Source organism: Phacochoerus africanus, chromosome 12 (genome assembly GCF_016906955.1).
Source record: "Phacochoerus africanus isolate WHEZ1 chromosome 12, ROS_Pafr_v1, whole genome shotgun sequence".
In the NCBI taxonomy this organism is placed as follows: domain Eukaryota; kingdom Metazoa; phylum Chordata; class Mammalia; order Artiodactyla; family Suidae; genus Phacochoerus; species Phacochoerus africanus.
The window spans coordinates 20,247,519-20,266,434 of record NC_062555.1 but is presented as its reverse complement, the minus strand read 5'-3'; the positions used below and the strand labels follow the sequence as shown (position 1 = coordinate 20,266,434).

Genomic DNA, 18,916 nt, shown 5'->3' with positions numbered 1-18,916 from the left:
GAGGTTTTGTTTTTCTGGTTAAATTTATCATAGATTGGTTATGTCTCTTGCCTTGTAGACTTCTAGGGACTTTGGCCACCCAGAACATTTCCGTAAGTCTGGAAACAAGGGGAAATTTTTGAGGGAAATAGCTGTTACAAGGCCCTCTGCTCTTTAGTCTACTTCTTTATTCTGTAGGATATAAATAAGCCACACTTAGCTAGAGCTTACTGACTTTTGATTACATATCTTTTTTTTTTTTTTTAACGTGGATGTGGTAAACTTGGTAATTTGCTTCTTAGGCTTCCTTTAACGTTTCCTTTATTGCCTATTTGGCAGATAAGAAGTCAGCTGGTGAAAAGTGCTCATGTCTGTAAGGGAGGTGATTGAAGAATGACCAATCTTTCAGTAGTTAAATAGAAACATAAATTAGTGAGGAGCCTCAGTAGTCCTGGGAATTATTACATGTATTAACAGCAGGGCACAAGTAGTTACCATTCCTAACAGCGTCCTTGAATCTAACAGTGGTATGCAGTTTTATGTTACATATTGTGTTTTTAGACAAGAACTATATTATACTTTGATAAATTTGAAATTCTCTAAGTGACTGTGAAATGTCATATAAATGTATATATTTTTATTTCCAGTGTGCTCTAAACCCTCATTTACAGTTTGAATACTTGTGTTTTTAGAAGTAGTAGTATTTAATTAGTCATAGTGTAAGATTTGCTCTTAATATTAGTTATTAATGTCTGAATACAGGTGGTTATGGAAAGGTTCATAGTGTTATCATTAATAGTGAGAAACACTGAGGATCTTTTAGATGATTCCTTTAGAGTTTAAATCAGAGGTTGTAGATAACCAACATGTGTCTGGACTTTCTTTTCTGTTTTTTTTAAAACATTGTAAGTTCTCCAGAGTAGATACTCAAATCAATAAATTGAAAATAAGGAGAAATTCTCTTAAAGAGAAACAAGTTATGTTACTTGTAACTGGTGAGATTACATTTATGAGTCAGTACCTTCAGTAATTGATGATTTGTTTTAGAATGATAAAATATATTTACTTTTACTGTTGTCCAAGCGATATAGTATAATACTTTTTTTTATCATAAGCGCAATTAACAGAAATAACTAAATCACTAAAAGTTTGAGGTTAGAAAGTGCTTCTCAGTATAAAAAAATGGGAGAACTTGCCACTTTGTTTCCAAAATACTTCCAGCTAAAGGATAAAAGAGATGAAAAATAAATTTTTTTTTCTGTTTGCTATTATATTTACCAATACAAAACAACATGTTAGATATAAGCTATTTCTTAATGTTATCAAATCTATATCAAATCTTGCTATCTTTTTATTTTAAAACAAGTTTTCTTATGTGAATGTTAGCAACTTGTATTTATTCATATCTATAATTTTTTTTGGAGTAGAAAAGATCCATCAATACATATTCAAGATAAGTAGTATTTGGGTTTTTTATATTTATAAGAAGACCCTACTGCATAATGAGAAATTCCTGATAGAAAGTGGGTAATCTAAAAACCACATCTGAGCCAGGGCAGAAAATCTTTTCTATTATACCACGCTGCTCTAAAAATACATTTTATGGGTCATTTATTAGAAAAGTCCTAATAGATTGTTGGAAACCTCATGGACTTTTTATATGACAATGTTATGCATTGTGGACAATATGCTGATATTCAGTTTTTCTGCCTTTTTTTTTTTTTCAAACAGAGCAGTAAGTAAAAATGACATTGGAGTATAGCAGATGTTTCTAGTGCTTATTCATATGAATACCTCTTTGGGAGTTCCCATTCTGGCTCAGCAGTTAACAAACCCGACTAGTAGCCATGAGAATGTGGGTTCAAGCCCTGGCCTTCTCAGTGGGTTAAAGGATCTGGCACTGCCACGGCTGTGGTATAAATGTGCCTCGGATCCTGCGTGCTGTGGCTGTGACATAGGCCGGCAGCTACAGCTCCAATTTGACCCCTAGCCTGGGAACCTCCATATGCCATGGGTGTGGCCCTAAAAAGACAAAAGGACACACGCACAAAGGAAAAACTCCTTAAAGAACATTTGCTTGGTAAAAAGAATCAGTTAATCAAAAATGGAAAAAAAAAATCACACTTACATAAAGCTGTTCTTTATTTGTCTCAATAGATTGAAGCTTAGAAATATTGAATAAATTGCTTATACTCCACTTAAGATTTGTTTCTAAGATCTTCCTTTGGATTATATCAAGATGTACTGTCCAATTAATATTAGTTATTCTTTTTTATTTTCCCCATTTATCTTTTTTTCTATAATCATAAACCCAAGTGTTAAGATAGCTCTGCTGTTTATGTAAACCATATTTATTAGCTCTTCCTGCATTCAAGTCATGGCTTACATTTAATGCTATTTTTTATAACACAAAGAACTTTTAACTTCTTTGGTTTTAATATAATACTAATGATTATGTTTGCTTGAAACATAAAAGTAACTAATACTCTATTAATCAGTTGCTTTGCTGTCATATTTTACCTGAATCATTGCCAGTTAATTATTAAAATTAAATTTAGGCTGTCTGTAAATCCTGACATACGGTCATTAAGTATGAATATTCTGAAAGTGTAATAAAATTGTTTTTTAGTAGATAGAATAAGCCATTAATTAAAATGCATTGGTAAGCATGTAATTACAGATAAAATTAGTAACATCTTAAAAGCCACAGTCATGCTGGTGATCATTAACACTTTGGTGAAGCGACTGTGTAAGTGGTATTATGTTTCTCTTGTTACCGGTAGCAACACAGAAAGAAAATGAAATATTAAAATCTATTAATCTGATTAGTTATTAGCTTCTACTAGAGTCTTTTAAAAGACCTGGAATTTTTTCTTTCAATTTGATATTCAAAACTTTTTGCCATGAGTTTATTCATCTTTACCAAACTTTTGTGTCTTTGTCTTTATGAGAAACACTCTTGGAAAATAAAGTGGTAATTTTCAACTTCATTTATATATGCATGTTTTTGTTTTTTTTTTTTTAAGTCACAGTAGCATTGTAAATGGCATGGTTCAACTCTTTAATATGGTTGATTAATGCCATCTCAAAATATCATTTCAGTATTTCTTTTGTCTTTGTTGAAGAAAGCTAACTCGATTTTGTTTAATCTCTGGAATTTATTTTTATTTTAAGAGGATAAAGCTCCAAAAAGCTAGTGTGGGAATTTTCATTATTCTATTTTACTACAATTAGGGTGGGTTATTTTTATTTAAATGTTTTTTACTTCTGAATAACCAGTTTTAACCTCCCTCAGCTAAGGAAATCATTTTAAAATCTGTTCTCATTTCTATTGTTTTGTTTTATTGACAAGTGAAAACTTAAGAGAAAAAAATTTATGAATGGCAATAATTCTTCAGAAGGGCCAAGAGGTATGTGCTAAAAGCCTCAATCATTCCTTGAGTCACTAATTTGTGTGATCACAGATTAAACTGTGATAGTGTATTTTTTCTTTGCTAATATCACACCATCATAATGTCACATTTTCATAGGGTCTTGAAACATGGTAGTAAATATTTCAACAACCAACTTGATGGATAGGTTTGACAATTTTCTTGATATAACCTCCCGTTAGAGCAGATGTTGGCAAAATGGCTTAGAGTGGTGTGTTCTAATTTCAATAAAACAGAGTATATAAAACAGTATGCTCAACTTCTGTCAGCATGTGTTCACATGGCACAAAGAGCAAGCCTGCTTTAAAATTTCAACCAGGGAGTTCCCGTCATAGCTCAGAGGAAACAAATCTGAGTAGCATCTATGAGGATGCAAGTTTGATCCCTGGCCTTGCTCAGTGGGTTAAGGATCCAGCATTGCTGTGGCTGTGGCATAGGCCAGTAGCTGCAGCTCTGATTCGACTTCTAGCCTGGGAACCTCCATATTGCCATGAATGCAGCCCTAAAAAGACAAAAAAAAAAATTTTTTTCAGCCAGTACTATTGGATACAGCAGTCTCTTGCCTTTCTCACTTTAAAAAAAATTTTTTTTAAATAACTAACACTTGAGCTACAAAGCCACTATATTAGCTATATTTAATTTTATTCTCTGAGAAAATTTTCGTGGTATTAACTCACTGTCTTATTTTAAACTCTAAAATGGATCCAAATTGTTTCTGAATTCTCTTCATCACCTTTGTTAAACATAGCATTATTCTTTACACAGGAACTTCTGATTTTATGTCTTTTAATTAAGCTATGGGCTGGAGGCTTTTGTGTAGCAGGTCAGAACCTTAAATTTTCTTAAAAGAACCCAATTTTATACACAGCAAATCCTCCACTTGGACACTTCTATAAAACTTTGAGATTGTTAACTCTTAATTATTTGAGCAGGTTTTTAAATTTGTATCAGTGTAAAATGTATTGATATTGCTTTGCTTATCAATTCCATTTTAATTCCATCATCCCATGGACTTTTATTCAGCTTGTAATTTATATAATCTTAGGGAAACTAGAAGGAAATTTTTAGAAATAAATGACATTTTTGCTTTACTCCCAACTTAGGGTCATATTTTAGAGTAACAGTTTAAACCGATAAGCTTCTCCATGGCTGTCCTGCAGTAAAATTGTGAACTAGGCAAAATTTGTCTAGAGTCCTATTTTCTCCTTTCTTTTATTTTCTTGTTCCTGGTCATAGTTCATTACCAGCCTCCATGATCACCATATTGCTCTGAGAATCTCTACTTTGGAGCTACCTTGGAACAACAAAACGAGTATTGAATTTAGAGTCAAGAGATGAGATTCAGGCCTGGCTCTCCCACCTAATAAGGCATACTAGTTTTATGAAATTATCCACATTGCACACACAGAGCCGACACACAGCTGATATGCGTCAGTTTAGTAGTTCAGTTCTTAAAATGTGAGATATCCTCCTAGCCGTTTGTACATAGCTAACTACTCGAAGACCCCCTAGATGCCCGAACTAAGACCCTTCCTCTCCCCACTTCCCCACTGTCCTCTAGCTAAAGGTTCCAGGCCCAGCTTGTAGCCATGCTAGTTGGCCCCACCAGTCCTGCCTTGTGGTTTGCCAGAGTGCTTGCCCTTGCCTGCCACCCTGGGAAGCCCCAGGTGGGCACCAGCAGAGTATTTACCAGCCCAGTAACCAGTCCCTAAAATAGTAACCATAATAAAAAAAAATAAAACATTTGAAGTACATATTTAAAATCTTTAAGCTGATTTCTTATTTTATTGATTTGTAAATCAGTAAATTTACAGTAAATGCTGATCATTATTCTTGAGGTACTACATATTTGAAACAAATTCTCTAACCTTTCCAGATTGTTTTTTTTAATTTATTTATTTATTTATTTATTTATTTATTTATTGTCTTTTTGCCTTTTTTAGGGCCGCTCCTGCGGCATATGGAGGTTCCCAGGCTAGGGGTCGAATCAGAGCTGTAGCCACCGGCCTACGCCAGAGCCACAGCAACTCAGGATCCAAGCCACGTCTGCGACCTACACCACAGCTCACAGCATCGCCGGATCCTTAACCCACTGAGCAAGGCCAGGGATCGAACCCGCAACCTCATGGTTCCTCATCGGATTCGTTAACCACTGCTCCACAATGGGAACTCCTCCAGATTGTTTTTCATTGACTTTGATTAAAAAACCCAGTCCTGGTAATTTTGAAAATTGCCAAGCTGAATATGTTATCAGTGTGCTCCATAGGATCTTTTTTTTTTTTTAACTGTTTTTTGGTTTTGTTTTTTTTTTGAAATGTTCTTTAGAAAAAGCTTCCTGAAACAATTTTATGTTTGTCTTTTTAGGGCCGCACCTGCAGCACATGGAGGTTCCCAGGCTAGGGTTCAAATTGGAGCTGTAGCTGCTGGCCTACACCACAGCCACAGCAATATGGGATCCAAGTGGAGTCTGTGACCTACACCACAGCTCACACCTTAAACCCACTGAATGAGGCCGGGGATTGAACCCACAACCTCATGGATACTAGTCAGATTCCTTTCCACTGAGCCACAATGGGAACTCCTCCATAGGATCTTTTATGCTAAATTTTAACCCAAAGCTCATACTTTGTTGGAGTTCTGGTCGTGACACAGTGGAAACGAATCCAACTAGGAACCATGAGGTTGTGCATTCGATCCCTGGCCTCACTCTGTGGGTTAAGGATCCAGCGTTGCCATGGGCTGAGGTGTAGGTCACACACATGGCTTGGATCCTACTGCTGTGGCTGTGGTGTAGGCCAGCAGCTGTAGCTCCAGTTAGATCCCTAGCCTGGGAATCTCCATATGCTGCAGGTGTGGCCCTAAAAAGCAAAAAAATAAATAAAAATACTTTGTTAAAACGGTGCAACTGAGTATAAGTGCTGGTATTTCTACTGATGCAAAATAAAAAGGGAATTTAGTTTAGTGACAAGAACAAAGCTGATAGACTTCTTTTTTGTTTGTTGTTTTGTTTTGTTTTGTTTTTGTCTTTTTGCCTTTTCTTGAGAGCAGCTCTTGGCATATGGAGGTTCCCAGGCTAGGGGTCTAATCGGAGCTGTAGCCACCTGCTTACACCAGAGCCACAGCAACGTTGGATCCAAGCCAAGGCTGCAACCCACACCACACCTCAGGGCAACACCAGATTGTTAACCCACTGAGTGAGGCCAGGGATCAAACCTGCAACCTCATGGTTCCTAGTCAGATTCGTTAACCACTGCGCCACGATGGGAACTCCCTGATAGATTTCTTTTACTTTCAGCTAATGTCTGCTAGAGAACCAAATTGCATTCTTAACAAGGACAAGATTATTCCTAATCTGCAGTACATGTTCCTATCACATAATCTGCATTTATTTCACAGTTAACTCAAAGTAAGAAATCAGTGGTGAAGATTGGAACATTTTGTTAACTATTGTTATCTTAACCTTTGTTTACATTAAAGCTAGTGGTATGCTTTTAATCTAATGACATATCCCTAATGTGAATGTTCAAACTAAAGTTTATTATCCGTCTTTCTCAAGAATTGTTATGATCATGCCTTACAGAAATTTACTAAGAGCTGCACATTGTTTAAAAGTGATTTCTTGGGTTTTTGTTTTTCCTGACTTATTTTCCTAGACCGATCCCGTTGAGAACACATATGTACGGAATCCGAACGTCAAGTTTTACATCCAGTCAAGGTCCACATCTCCTTCCACATCTAGTGAAGCTGAGCCAGTTAAGGTGCCTCAGTGGAGCAGTCTTGCTCCCCAACTTTTCACTTGTGTCAGGAAAGAGGGACTTGCAGAAACAAGTGAAATCTGACTCTCTTCTTTTAATCAAATGTATTGTGTAATAAGTCACATATATTGGAGATCATTAAAATTTGACTGATAGTACAGGTAGAATTATAAAACTGAAGTGAAAATGCTCCCCCCAAATTCAACCTGAAGCAGACAAAAATTTTTATTTAATTATAAACATAGTCTTTACGTAAAGAGCTATATAGAACAGAGGACAGAGCTATGTAAATTTTGGAATTATCAAATTAAAAACTCTGTAGGCACGTGGCAGCATCAGGTGCCATTCTCATATTTTAAGTCTTCTAATAAGTCCAATAAGACATGGCATTACTATTGCTTCATAGATAAAACTTAAAATTGACATTACTGTTAACTGAATAGTTTATTCTAACTGTGAATCAGCAATAAGCATCCAACCAAATTATGTCTTTTAGTAGTACAAAAACAGTGTTGCATTTACACCTTATGTAAGTCAATATTTTTAAACAGCCAATTGGCCAGTTTTCTCAACAGAAATCATTTTCTCAATAAGACAGAAGGATGACGTATTCCTCAGTTAATACCATCCTGCCTCAGGATACAGCTCTGGTTATTTAGTCAAGCATTACACTTCTGATATAGCTCCTTTGCTTCCCATTTGATCATCAACTGTGTCTAGCATTCCAGTAGAAGCAGATAGTTCTGTTTGGAGAGGTGTCTGAAGTTAAGTTTGAGTTGTAGTCAGATTCTGACCTGGTTTTTTCCAATCTTTTGGTAGACTTCCTCAGTCAGGTTTGGTTGATGACACTCTCAGCTTGTTTAGATGTTCATTGTTTTACTATTTTAGGTTTATGCATTTTTATTTCAATTTTGAAATATTTCAGCCATGCAGAAAATAATAATATAAACACCCACATAATCACCATCCACAGATTTAATAGATATTAACATTTTGCCCCATTTTTTTCAAATTTCTATTAAAAGAAAGAAAATATTTCAGACAGTTGAAATACCTTTCTTTATACCATTCCCCCCTCCTTTCCCAGACATATCTAAATACCCTGAAACTAAGATATGCCCTTTCTTCCTTAGTTTTACATGTTTATTTCATTTGCATCCATAAATAATATATAATAGTGTTTGTTATGTATTTAAATTTTACACAAGGGTTATCTGCGTCTTACATATCTTACACAGATACGTGTCCATTTAGCTCATTCATTACAACCATTGCATAGTATTTCATTGTATGAATATACCACAACTATTTATCCATTCTATTGGATATTTAGGTTGTTTCCAATTTTTTGTTATTGTAATCAATGCTAAAGTGAACATCCTAATAGCTATCCGCTTTTGCAAATGTGCAGAGTTTGTTTAGCATACATATCTAGGAATGGAATTACTGGGTTGTGCGGCATATGCATTTCAACTTTAACTAGATCCTGTCAAATTATTTTCCACGATGATTGGACCAGTTTTCACCCTCACCAGCATTGTGTGTGTATGAGTTCCCCATTTCCCCACATCCTTCCAACCCTTGGTACCGTCAGACATTAAGTTTTGTCTTTTTGATGGGTATAGAGTGGCATTTTTGCTTTTATTTATATTTCTCTGATGTCAAGGGTTATTCAACATCCTTTTATATGTTTATTAACCATTGGTGATTTGCCTGTTCGTGTCTTTTGTCTGTTGTTCTATTGGATTATTTTTCCTGTTGTTTTGTAAGTGTTCTTTATATATCCTGGATACTAATCCCTAGCTGGCTATATGCATTGCAAATATTTTCTTCCAGTCTGTGGCTTATTTTTAAATTTTATTTGTGGTATCTTTTTGTCTTGCAACAGTTTTTATCTAAATCATATTTAAAGTCTTTTCCTTTATGACTTCTGCTTTTTATGTCTTTTTAAAACAATTCTTCTCTCTGCAGCAGTTATAAAGATTATCTTCCATATTTTTCTAAATGCTTTTAAATTTTGCTTTTACATGTTTAGGACCTTAAACTAAAATTCATTGTTCTGTATTATGGGAAATGGGGTTCTAGTCTGTTTGCCTCATATGACTTTCCTATAGTTCCCCCATTGATTTGTAAAGCTAGCTCTGCTTTATATAAATGGGTCTATTGGGGGCTTCTCTGTTCTCTTTCATTGTTCTTTTTGTCTGTTCCTGCACCAACATTGCATTGTCTTAATTATTGTAGTCTTCAAATAATTCCTGATACATGGTGTGGTCAGCCACTCACACTTACCTTGTCCTTTTTCTTCTCGGCCCTTTAGTTTTACATATAATTTTTAGGTTCAGTTTTTAAGTTCCATGTAAAGCTTTTGGTTAGATTTGAATTTATAGATTATCTGAGAACTGACCTCCTTGTGATAGTGGGTCTTTTCATTTATGAACATGGTATATATATTTTTTGGATATCATTTTATATCTTCAGTAAAGTTTCATTATTTTCTTCATGAATGTACTCCAAATCACTTGTTAAATTTGTTCCTAGGTGCCGTAAAGTTATCCTTGCTGTGGTGAATGGGATCTTTTTAAAATACGTTTTCTAAGTTAGGCATTGCTGGTCTTTATTGAATTCTGTCGATCTTGGATTCAGCATCCCTACTTCATTCTTTTTAATTCCAAAAACTTCTCTTTGACTTTCTGTGTAAATTCTGGTAACAATTGTTTCCTGTGAATTGTTCTTTATTAACTTTCATTTGGGTTTTAAGCATTCTGCTCTTCTATTTCATATTTGTTATTTAATGTTAAATTATAAATTGGATTTAATTTTTTTCAAGCTATTTAAAAGTAAATTAAATTTAAATTAGAACTAAAGTCACAATTAAGTAGAAAACTCTAAGAAGCCCATCTCAATTGCATTTTAAGGCCATCATGTGTATAAAATATTCTGCTTTTGGACGTTATGTAGTCAAGGAGTGACCATTCATTTTTCTCCTAATATTTTAAAATACTCTGTAACTTTATACAAAGCTAGCTTTCCCCTCTTGCTTGTTTAGCATCCTAAAAGGAAGTCATTCTTGTTTTTTTTCATGCTTTGCTCATTAAGACATGTCTCTCTTTACCCCCACAGTAATATCCAGTAGAATCACTGATTCTTTTTATTCAAAGCAATCTCTTACAATAATACTCCACAAAAAGATATGGCTTGTAACTAAATTTTTATGTCGGTTCTGAATTCCAATAATATTAAATAATCTAACTTCCTATGCAGAAATTACTTCTTCACAAAATTCTATTAATCAATCAATCAGTATATCTCTTTATCTGTCTCTCTGAGGCGCTCGCTCACTCTTTCTTCCTCTCTGCATACATACTTACACACTAATCCACAGAATTGTATTCCATGTATGTAACGTGCATTCTTTATATAGAAGTCAAGGATTTAAAAGAATAAATATTTTGATTATCAATTTTGCTTATAAAAACTCTTTCAGATACTTTATAGAATTAATATGGCACTTTCAGTTAAACTCGAAAATTAATACTTCATTTTTGTGTAGGCTTCATCCTATGACTTTTTTGTTCTTCTGTAGATGCTCTCTTCTAAGTTATTTGTTTTTAAATTTCCAGACTGCAATAGTTTTTACCAACTGAACATAAATTTTATCTGTAGATATTGCAGGCGGGAATTTAAATTATCGGCACTAAGAATTTTAGCTTCAATGAGATATTTTTTCCTTATTGCTGTTTTATTTGGCTGTATTTACTTTTATTTCTAGTGATATTTGAAATAGATGGAGTGTTTTATGACATTTATTTCCTCTTTTCCCCTGGATTCAGACTGTAGACTCTACCCCACTTCCAGTTCACACACCAACCTTAAGGAAAAAAGGATGCCCTGGTTCAACTGGCTTTCCACCTAAGGTACTCAATCTACTTATAAGCATGGTGTTTTCTTGGGGGGGGGGGGATGAATTTTATTCTCCTTTTTTGTATTTGCCATGATTTTAACTATTGGTTTCCTCAAAATGACAAACATAAAAGCTGGGAAAGAGAATAAATTGTGTATGAATGGAAACATTCACCACTGAGAAAGGTAGGATGAGCAATGAGCACACAGTTTGTTTTGTTTTGTGTTACTTCCACCTTAAATTCAGTGTTTGGAAGTCTGTTACAGCAGGGGGTGGTGCTTAGAGAACATACTATAAGGGAAGTGCATCTTCATGATCCCGTGAAATAAAGGCAAGGAGGGCCAACACTTACTTATTAGAGTTTCTGAAAGAAGATGAAAATCGAGGGAAAATACTAAAAATTGTATTCACAACTATATTCAAAATTCCCTAAAATAAGACTCAAAACTCATATTACAAGTACAAACAATATAGTTGAGAAAATCAACCCAGACAGAACAAAACATTCTAATAAATTACCAGTCTATAAATAAAAAGGAAAATATTATATATTAAGGCAAAAAGTATGTCATTCATGGAAGAGAGAAAATGGCCTTTTTTGTTAGACATTTCATTAGCAACACTGTGCCAGAAAAACGCTGCAATAACCTGTTTAAGATACATCGAAGGAAAATACCAATGGCTTCTGCCCTCTAGTGCCTGGTTTTTTTGTTTGTTTGTTTTTTGTTTTTGACAATTTTATTGAGGTGTAATTGATATACAAAAATTGCACATAGTCAATATAATTTGATGAGATTGGAATGCTAAAGGGTTTTTTTGTTTGTTTGTTTGGGGTTTTTTGTTTTGTTTTGTTTTTGTCTTTTTGCCTTTTCTTGAGAGCCGCTCCCATGGCATATGGAGGTTCCCAGGCTAGGGGTCCAATCGTAGCTGTAGCCGCCAGCCTACACCAGAGCCACAGCAACTCGGGATCCGAGCTGCGTCTGCAACCTACACCACAGCTCAGGGCAACGCCGGATCCTTAACCTACTGAGTGAGGCCAGGATCGAACCTGCAACCTCATGGTTCCTAGTCGGATTCGTTCACCACTGCACCACGACGGGAACTCCTGTTAAAGTTTTTTTAATTGAAGTATAGTTAATTTACAGTGTGTGCTAGTTTCTAGTGTACAGCAAAGTGATTCAGTCTTTTTTGCATTCTTTTTCATTATGGTTTATTACAGGATATTGATTATAGTTCCCTGCAGAATGTTAAAGATTTTTAAGGTTTTAAGATTTTAAGGATAATAAAAGTGTCCTTCAAAAATAAAGTCACAGAAGAGTATTAAGAACGTGCAAGAACTCAAGGAAACTTGTTTCCTATAAGCCCTTCCTGAGGAACATACTAAAGAACATGCTTCAGACAACCAAAATGACACCATAAGAGAGTCAGGAGTGAAAGGGGTCTGGAATGAATCGGAGAATTAGTTCAAAGTCCACAAAGCCTTTTTGGACCATCTCTGAAAGCTAAACAGCTATGTCAGCTCAGCTGTGTGTTAATAGGTTGTGGGATAATTAAACCAAAGAGACCCCGAGTTCTAGGACAGGCTCAGTGGCTGGTGAGAGAAAAGTAGTGTGTCAAACTAGAAATAGTGAGATTTTGCAGAAAGTGGAAACAAACTGAATGGTGAGACCCTGAGCCCTGCTTTGCTCCCATAATACTAGTAGTTGGGCTTAGAGTCTCCAAAGAGAATTTTCAAACCACCAAGGAGATAAAACACATCATATTCAACTGGTCAGGAGTCGAAATGGCATCACACCTGTCTACAAAAAACAGAATAGAACCAGTTGTGAGGTAAAATGATTTCAGGCTAGAATTTTTGATTCTCTCTCATATGTTCAGTCAGACTTTAGGGGAAGATAATTTTTTTAAAAATTTAGAAATTCAAGATCCCCCACCTCCCACCCCGAACATATCAGTCATGCTCTGTTTTCTAAGAAAACTACTAGGAGATGAATTCCATCAAAACAGGGGAGGAGGTCAAGAAAGAGAAAGGCATGGGACCCATAGGAGAGAGGGAATCTGGCACCGATTAAGAGAAATACTGGGGAGCAGGCAGCTAAAAATGGAGCATGGAAACAGGCTTCAATAGAGATGTCTTTGGGTCAGCAAAAAAAAGAGGGTACAGGAGCCTTAAAGATTTCCTTCCTCATGTGTTTGACTATGTAATAAATAGAATCAAGGAGATTTTGCAGTTATTTTGGAGAGTCTGGGAAGAATTAGGGATAAAAACACAGAAAATTAAGTTTAAAAAAGGGAGAGGAGTTCCCAAGTGGCTCAGAGGTTAATGAATCTGACTAGCATCCATGAGGACGCAAGTTCAATCCCTGGCCTCGCTCAGTGGGCTGAGGATCCAGAGTTGCCATGAACTGTGACGTAGGTCACGGAAGCAGCTTGGATCCTGTGTTCCTATGGCTGTGGCTTAGGCCAGCAGCTACAGCTCCGATTTGACACCTAGCCTGGGACCTTCCATGTGCTGCAGGTGTGGCACTAAAAATAAATAAGTAAATAAATAAATTAAATAAATAAATAAATAAATAAATAAATAAATAAATAAGGAGAGCTTTATTAATTTCAGAAAAATCACAAGATTGCAGAAGGAAGATATAGCTATAGTATACTTCTTGATACATTATTGAATAATAATCCCAAGGTTATAATAACTCACACATGTACACATGCACTCTGCTTGTGCACACACACACCCCCACACACTCTTTAAATACAAATTTTAACTGAAAACTATGCTATAATGACATTGGGGAAATGAAGAGAGTACATAGCATAACAAGGCTAAATCCTTCTCTACCATAATGGGAAGTCAATACATAATGTCTCAAGATACAGCATACATAGCAGTATAGGCTTTTTTTCTTTTTCTTTTCTTTTGCTTCTTTTTTTGGCAGTAAATAATAGGGGTACATTACAGAAGTAAGTAAAGAGCTAAGAGGGTTAAAGGAAATTTCCCCTAGGATTCCCAAGGATGACTTGGGACAAAAGGGGTACTTCTGTTTTTGTTATAATTGTGACAATATTTACTTTTTAAACTATATACATTATTAATTTGATCTTAAAAAATTATAAGTATATACATAGGAGAAAATGTAGGATTTTTTGTGACTTGGTAATGAAAATAAGATCTCAAGTCACAAACATAAGGTGAAAATATTGATGGACTTTACTGTGTTAAAATTAAAGATGTTTGTTCATTGAAAGCATTGTTAATAGGTGGTTAATAAGTGATGACCGACTAGTAGAGGATATTTGCAATTTTTAACACCAAGAACAGATTCATTTCTAGAATATGGAAGAAACTCCATATGAAAAAGCTTAGAAATACAGTTGAAAATTGGCAAATATCATGAATAAGTAATTCCCAGAAAACGAAATCCTGGTGATCAGCAAGCATGTGAGGAAATATCCAACCTTATTTATAGTCAGAGAAATTAAAATAATTTAAGAATTTTAAAATTACTGCTACTTTATACTCACCAAGTTGTCAAAAATCAAGGATAAAGAAACAGGCTGCTTCACACGCAGCTGGTGGAACTTTAAACAGGTACAACCATTCTGGAGAACAAACTGGCATTTGGAGTAAGCATATACTACATGACCCAGCAATCTCATTCCTTCAGAACAGTTTTTATTCCACTCCATTAGGCCATTAGGCAGCATGACAGAGATGCTGCTGCTCTATATGGTAGCAGGGAGTTGGAAAGAGCAGAAAGATAGGTAAAATATGGCTGATGTGTGACAAAATCACACTTACATATAAATTACAAACACTGAAAAATATCTAATTTATGAAAATATGCACTTATCCAAGCACCTGTGTAGATGACATTCAATTTCATGGGAAAGGATTGGGAGTGGGTCATCAAGTTGAATAGAAAAGAAGTATGGTCAAATAAATTAGAGAGGCTTCCACACGAAGCTCTGGTGAAAATGTTTCAGGGGCTGAATATTAACTCAATTTTGGTATACTTATTGTCTCTCCCAAAAAAAGTAAAATAAAATTTACTTCATGTTTTTTAAAAGTGAAGGGCTGAATCTACAGTTATCTCAAAAGTGCTTCAAAGGAAAAAAGGTTACTTTAAAAAAAATTTTTGAGAAAGTTTTGCTTGAGATACAGACTCCTTTACTTGTCATTTATTAGTGTAGAATTCCAGTTATCTACAACTACTAACTTGTAAGTTTTAACCAAGTGTTGGTTCTACTTTGTTCTCACACTTCTTATTAAAAATATTTTTTCTCCATCAAGTAGCTTGAAGTCTGCAACAGTGACACAATTGGAAAAGACCCTGCTTTCTGTCCACCTCTTTAAATTGTGAGGTTATAGTTTAATTCTCATTTACTCCAAATTATCACATAATCTAAAACTACTTTGGGTTCATGCTTTAGGTTTAATGCCTCTTTTGCTGGACTTTTTTTTTTCTCCTCTCCAACTACATTTTGTAGAAGTATTAGAAATCAGATATTGACCAGGAGACAAGAAAGGGGATCTTAGAACGATCCCCTCAGATTGAATAATTTTTGTAATTATTCCTCTTCTCCAAACCAAAAACAAGTAAAACGGAAAGCCTATTGTGTGTTGCCTAAAGTTTGATGCCATCAGAATCATGTTAATCATGTGTTATGTTATACTAAACTTAGTTGGAATTAGTGAAACATGGACCATTTAATCTTTAGTGGTAAATCATGCCTATTTCCCCAGTTTAACCAGTACCTGCCAGTCCTCTGCTAAAACATTGTTTATCTTTCCTACTATTACATACTCAGCTAAAATTATCACATTCTGAGTAGATCTCTGGGGGGGAAAAGTGTATAATAAATATGTCTTATAAGCAATTTTTGGATATTGTGAAGTAGTACTATTAAATTTGTCATGGCCACAGTTATTTTATTGCTGTCATTTCAGACATGTTATCTTTAAGAAGAAGAGAAAAAGAACAAAGTCTTACCTTGAACAGTTGATTAATTCTTCTTTCATTGTAATAAAAGCTTATAGAACCAACCAGTAACAAACTTTACATCTTTTGCATTAATGTATTTTGGACAATTGAAAAAAGTAAGCACTGGGAGTTCCCATTGTAGTGCAGTGGAAATGAATCCTAGTATCCATGAGGATGTGGGTTTGATCCCTGCCCTTGCTTAGTGGGTCAGGGATCCGGCATTGCCATGATCTGTGGTGTAGGCCGCAGACGTGGCTTGGATCCCACATTGCTGTGGCATAGTCCAGCAGCTGTAGCTCCAACTTGACCCCTAGCCTGGGAACTTACATATGCTGCAGGTGTGGCCCTAAATAGAAAAATGGGGGCAGGGGGAGGAAACGCTAAAAAATTTACTCTGGTAGGTCCTCAAAGTGCAAAAAACTTAGAGTAAAAATTAGTCTGCAGGAGCAATACTGAGCAAGATTCTTATGTCAACAAATTCAGTATTTGGTTTTTTTTTTGCTCTTTTTGTCCTTTTAGGGCCACACCCACGGCATATGGAGGTTCCCAGGCTAGGGGTCCAAACAGAGTTGTAGCCGCCGGCCTACACCAGAGCCACAGCAACGCCAGATCCGAGCCACGTCTGCAGCCTACACCACAGCTCACGGCAATGCCAGATCCTTAGCCCACTGATCGAGGCCAGGGATCAAACCCACAACCTCATGGCTCCCAGTCAGATTCATCAACCACTGAGCCACGATGGGAACTCCAGTATTTGTATTTTTATCACAGGTGTGGAGGCCCCTAGTCTTGACCTAACTATGTCTTTATGCAGTCTCTTTTTTTTCTGAAGGATCATATTTTTTGGTTATATGTTTTTAAATTATCAAACTTTGCGAGATTACAGAGTCACCCAAATATGGGCTTGAATTTTAACTACCAATAATTGTTGATTCATGAGTAACTTATTTAATCTGAGTTTCACTTCCTTCTTTTATGCAAAGAAATAACATGTGTCTTCCCAGGGGCATTGTCTCCATTATATGAGATGATGATTGTGAAGTTTTGGCACAATGTCTGCACTTTGGTCAGTGCCCAGTCCACATAGAGAACTTATATATTCTACTTAGAATACTGCCAAATCACAGTGCTACTTTGAAACTGACTGATAGGTTCTGAGTAACTTTTAGAATAGAAGGGTTTGAGTTTGGACCAGAGCTCATGACTTCTCTCAACTTGAGAATCTCATCCTAGTCCAGGACACTAGTGTAAAAAGATGATCCTTTTTCTCCTCTTGATTTTTTTAAAAATTTATTTTGTGGTGTGTAAATCATATATTTCAATTGAGAAGAGCAGAATTTGTTTCTAACTTAAAGCTTTAAATATTCTCTTTTTTGTTAATATACTTAAGTCTCAACTGAAATAAATACTACTTTAAAACTGTTATCCATCAGTATTCATATATTACTGCAATACAGAATAAAGTTTTTCCACTCCAAATTGGAAAAGAACTGTCACTGTTTGCAGATCATGGTAATATACACAGAAAATCCTAAAGATGCTACCAGTAAACTACTGAAGCTCATCGATGAATTTGGTAACATTGCAGAATACAAAATTAGTACGCAGAAATCTCTTGCATACCTATACAAGATGAGAAAGAGAAAATCAGCAAACAACTCCATTTGTCATTGCATCAAAAAAAATAAAATACCTTGGAGTAAACCTACCTAAGGAGGGCAAAGACCTGGTCTCTGAAAACTATAAGACACCAATGAAAGAAATCAAAGATGGCACAAACAGATGGAAAGGTACACCATGTTCTTGGATTTGAAGAATGAATATTGTCAAAATGGATATACTGCCAATCCAACAGTCTACAGATTCAGTGCAATCCCTGTCAAATTACCAGTGGCATTTTTCACAGAACCAGAGGGAAAAAAAAGTAATTTATATGGAAACACTAAAGACCTTAAGTAGCCAAAGCAATCTTGAGAAAGAAGAATGAAGCTGGAAGAATCAGTCTCCCTGACTTCAGATTATACTACAAAGCCATGGTCCTCAAAACAGTGTGGTACTGGCACAAAAACAGACATATAGATCAGTGGAATAGGATTGAAACCCCAGAAATAAGCCCCTGCACTTATGTTCAATTAATTTATACAAAGGAAACAAGAATATACAATGGAAAAAAGTCTCTTCAATAAGTGGTGCTTGGAAAATTGGACAGCTACATGTAAAAGAATGAAATTAGAACATTCTCTAACACCATATACAAAAATAAACTGAAAATGGGAATTCCTGTTTGTAGTTTAGTGGGTTAAGGACCTGATGTCTCTTTGTGGATGCAAATTTGATACCTGGCCTTGCTCAGTAGGTTAAGGATCCAGCATCACACAAACTACAGTATAAACCACAGATGTGGCTCAGATCCAGTATTGCCATGGCTGTGGTATAGGCCACAGCTGCAGCTTGGATTTGACCCCTGGCCCGGCAGCTTTCATATGCCACAGGTGTGGCTCTAAAAAGAAAAATAAACTCAAAATAGATTAAAGACCTAAATGTAAGGACAGATACTATAATACTCCTGGAGGAAAACATAGTCCACTCTTTGATATAAATTGCAGCAATAGGAGTTCCTGTAGTGGCTCAGCGGATATGATTCTTACTAGTAACTGTGAGAACGCAGGTTTGATCCCTGACCTTGCTTAGTGGGTTAAGGATCTGGCATTGCCATGATGCAGCTCAGATCTGGCATTGCTGTGGCTGTAGTGTGGGTCGGCGGCTACAGCTCCAATTCGACCCCTAGCCTGGGAACCTCTATGTGCCACAGTTGCGGCCCTAAAAAGACAAAAAATTAAAAAATAAATTGCAGCAATATCT

General features: G+C 35.7%; 1 protein-coding gene across 11 annotated transcripts in view; it reads left to right on the top strand.

The window, feature by feature from the left end:
• The window catches only part of CDC42BPA (CDC42 binding protein kinase alpha), a 289,959-nt gene that overhangs the window by 232,574 nt on the left and 38,469 nt on the right, over positions 1 to 18,916 (top strand). For 6 of the 11 annotated variants that reach the window (XM_047755427.1, XM_047755422.1, XM_047755430.1 and 3 more), the window contains 2 exons: positions 7,064 to 7,168; positions 10,996 to 11,079. In XM_047755427.1, coding sequence (XP_047611383.1) covers positions 7,064 to 7,168; positions 10,996 to 11,079 — 189 coding nt within the window. The remainder of the gene's footprint in view (positions 1 to 7,063; positions 7,169 to 10,995; positions 11,080 to 18,916) is intronic. The other 5 variants (XM_047755429.1, XM_047755428.1, XM_047755424.1 and 2 more) reach the window with 1 other exon arrangement.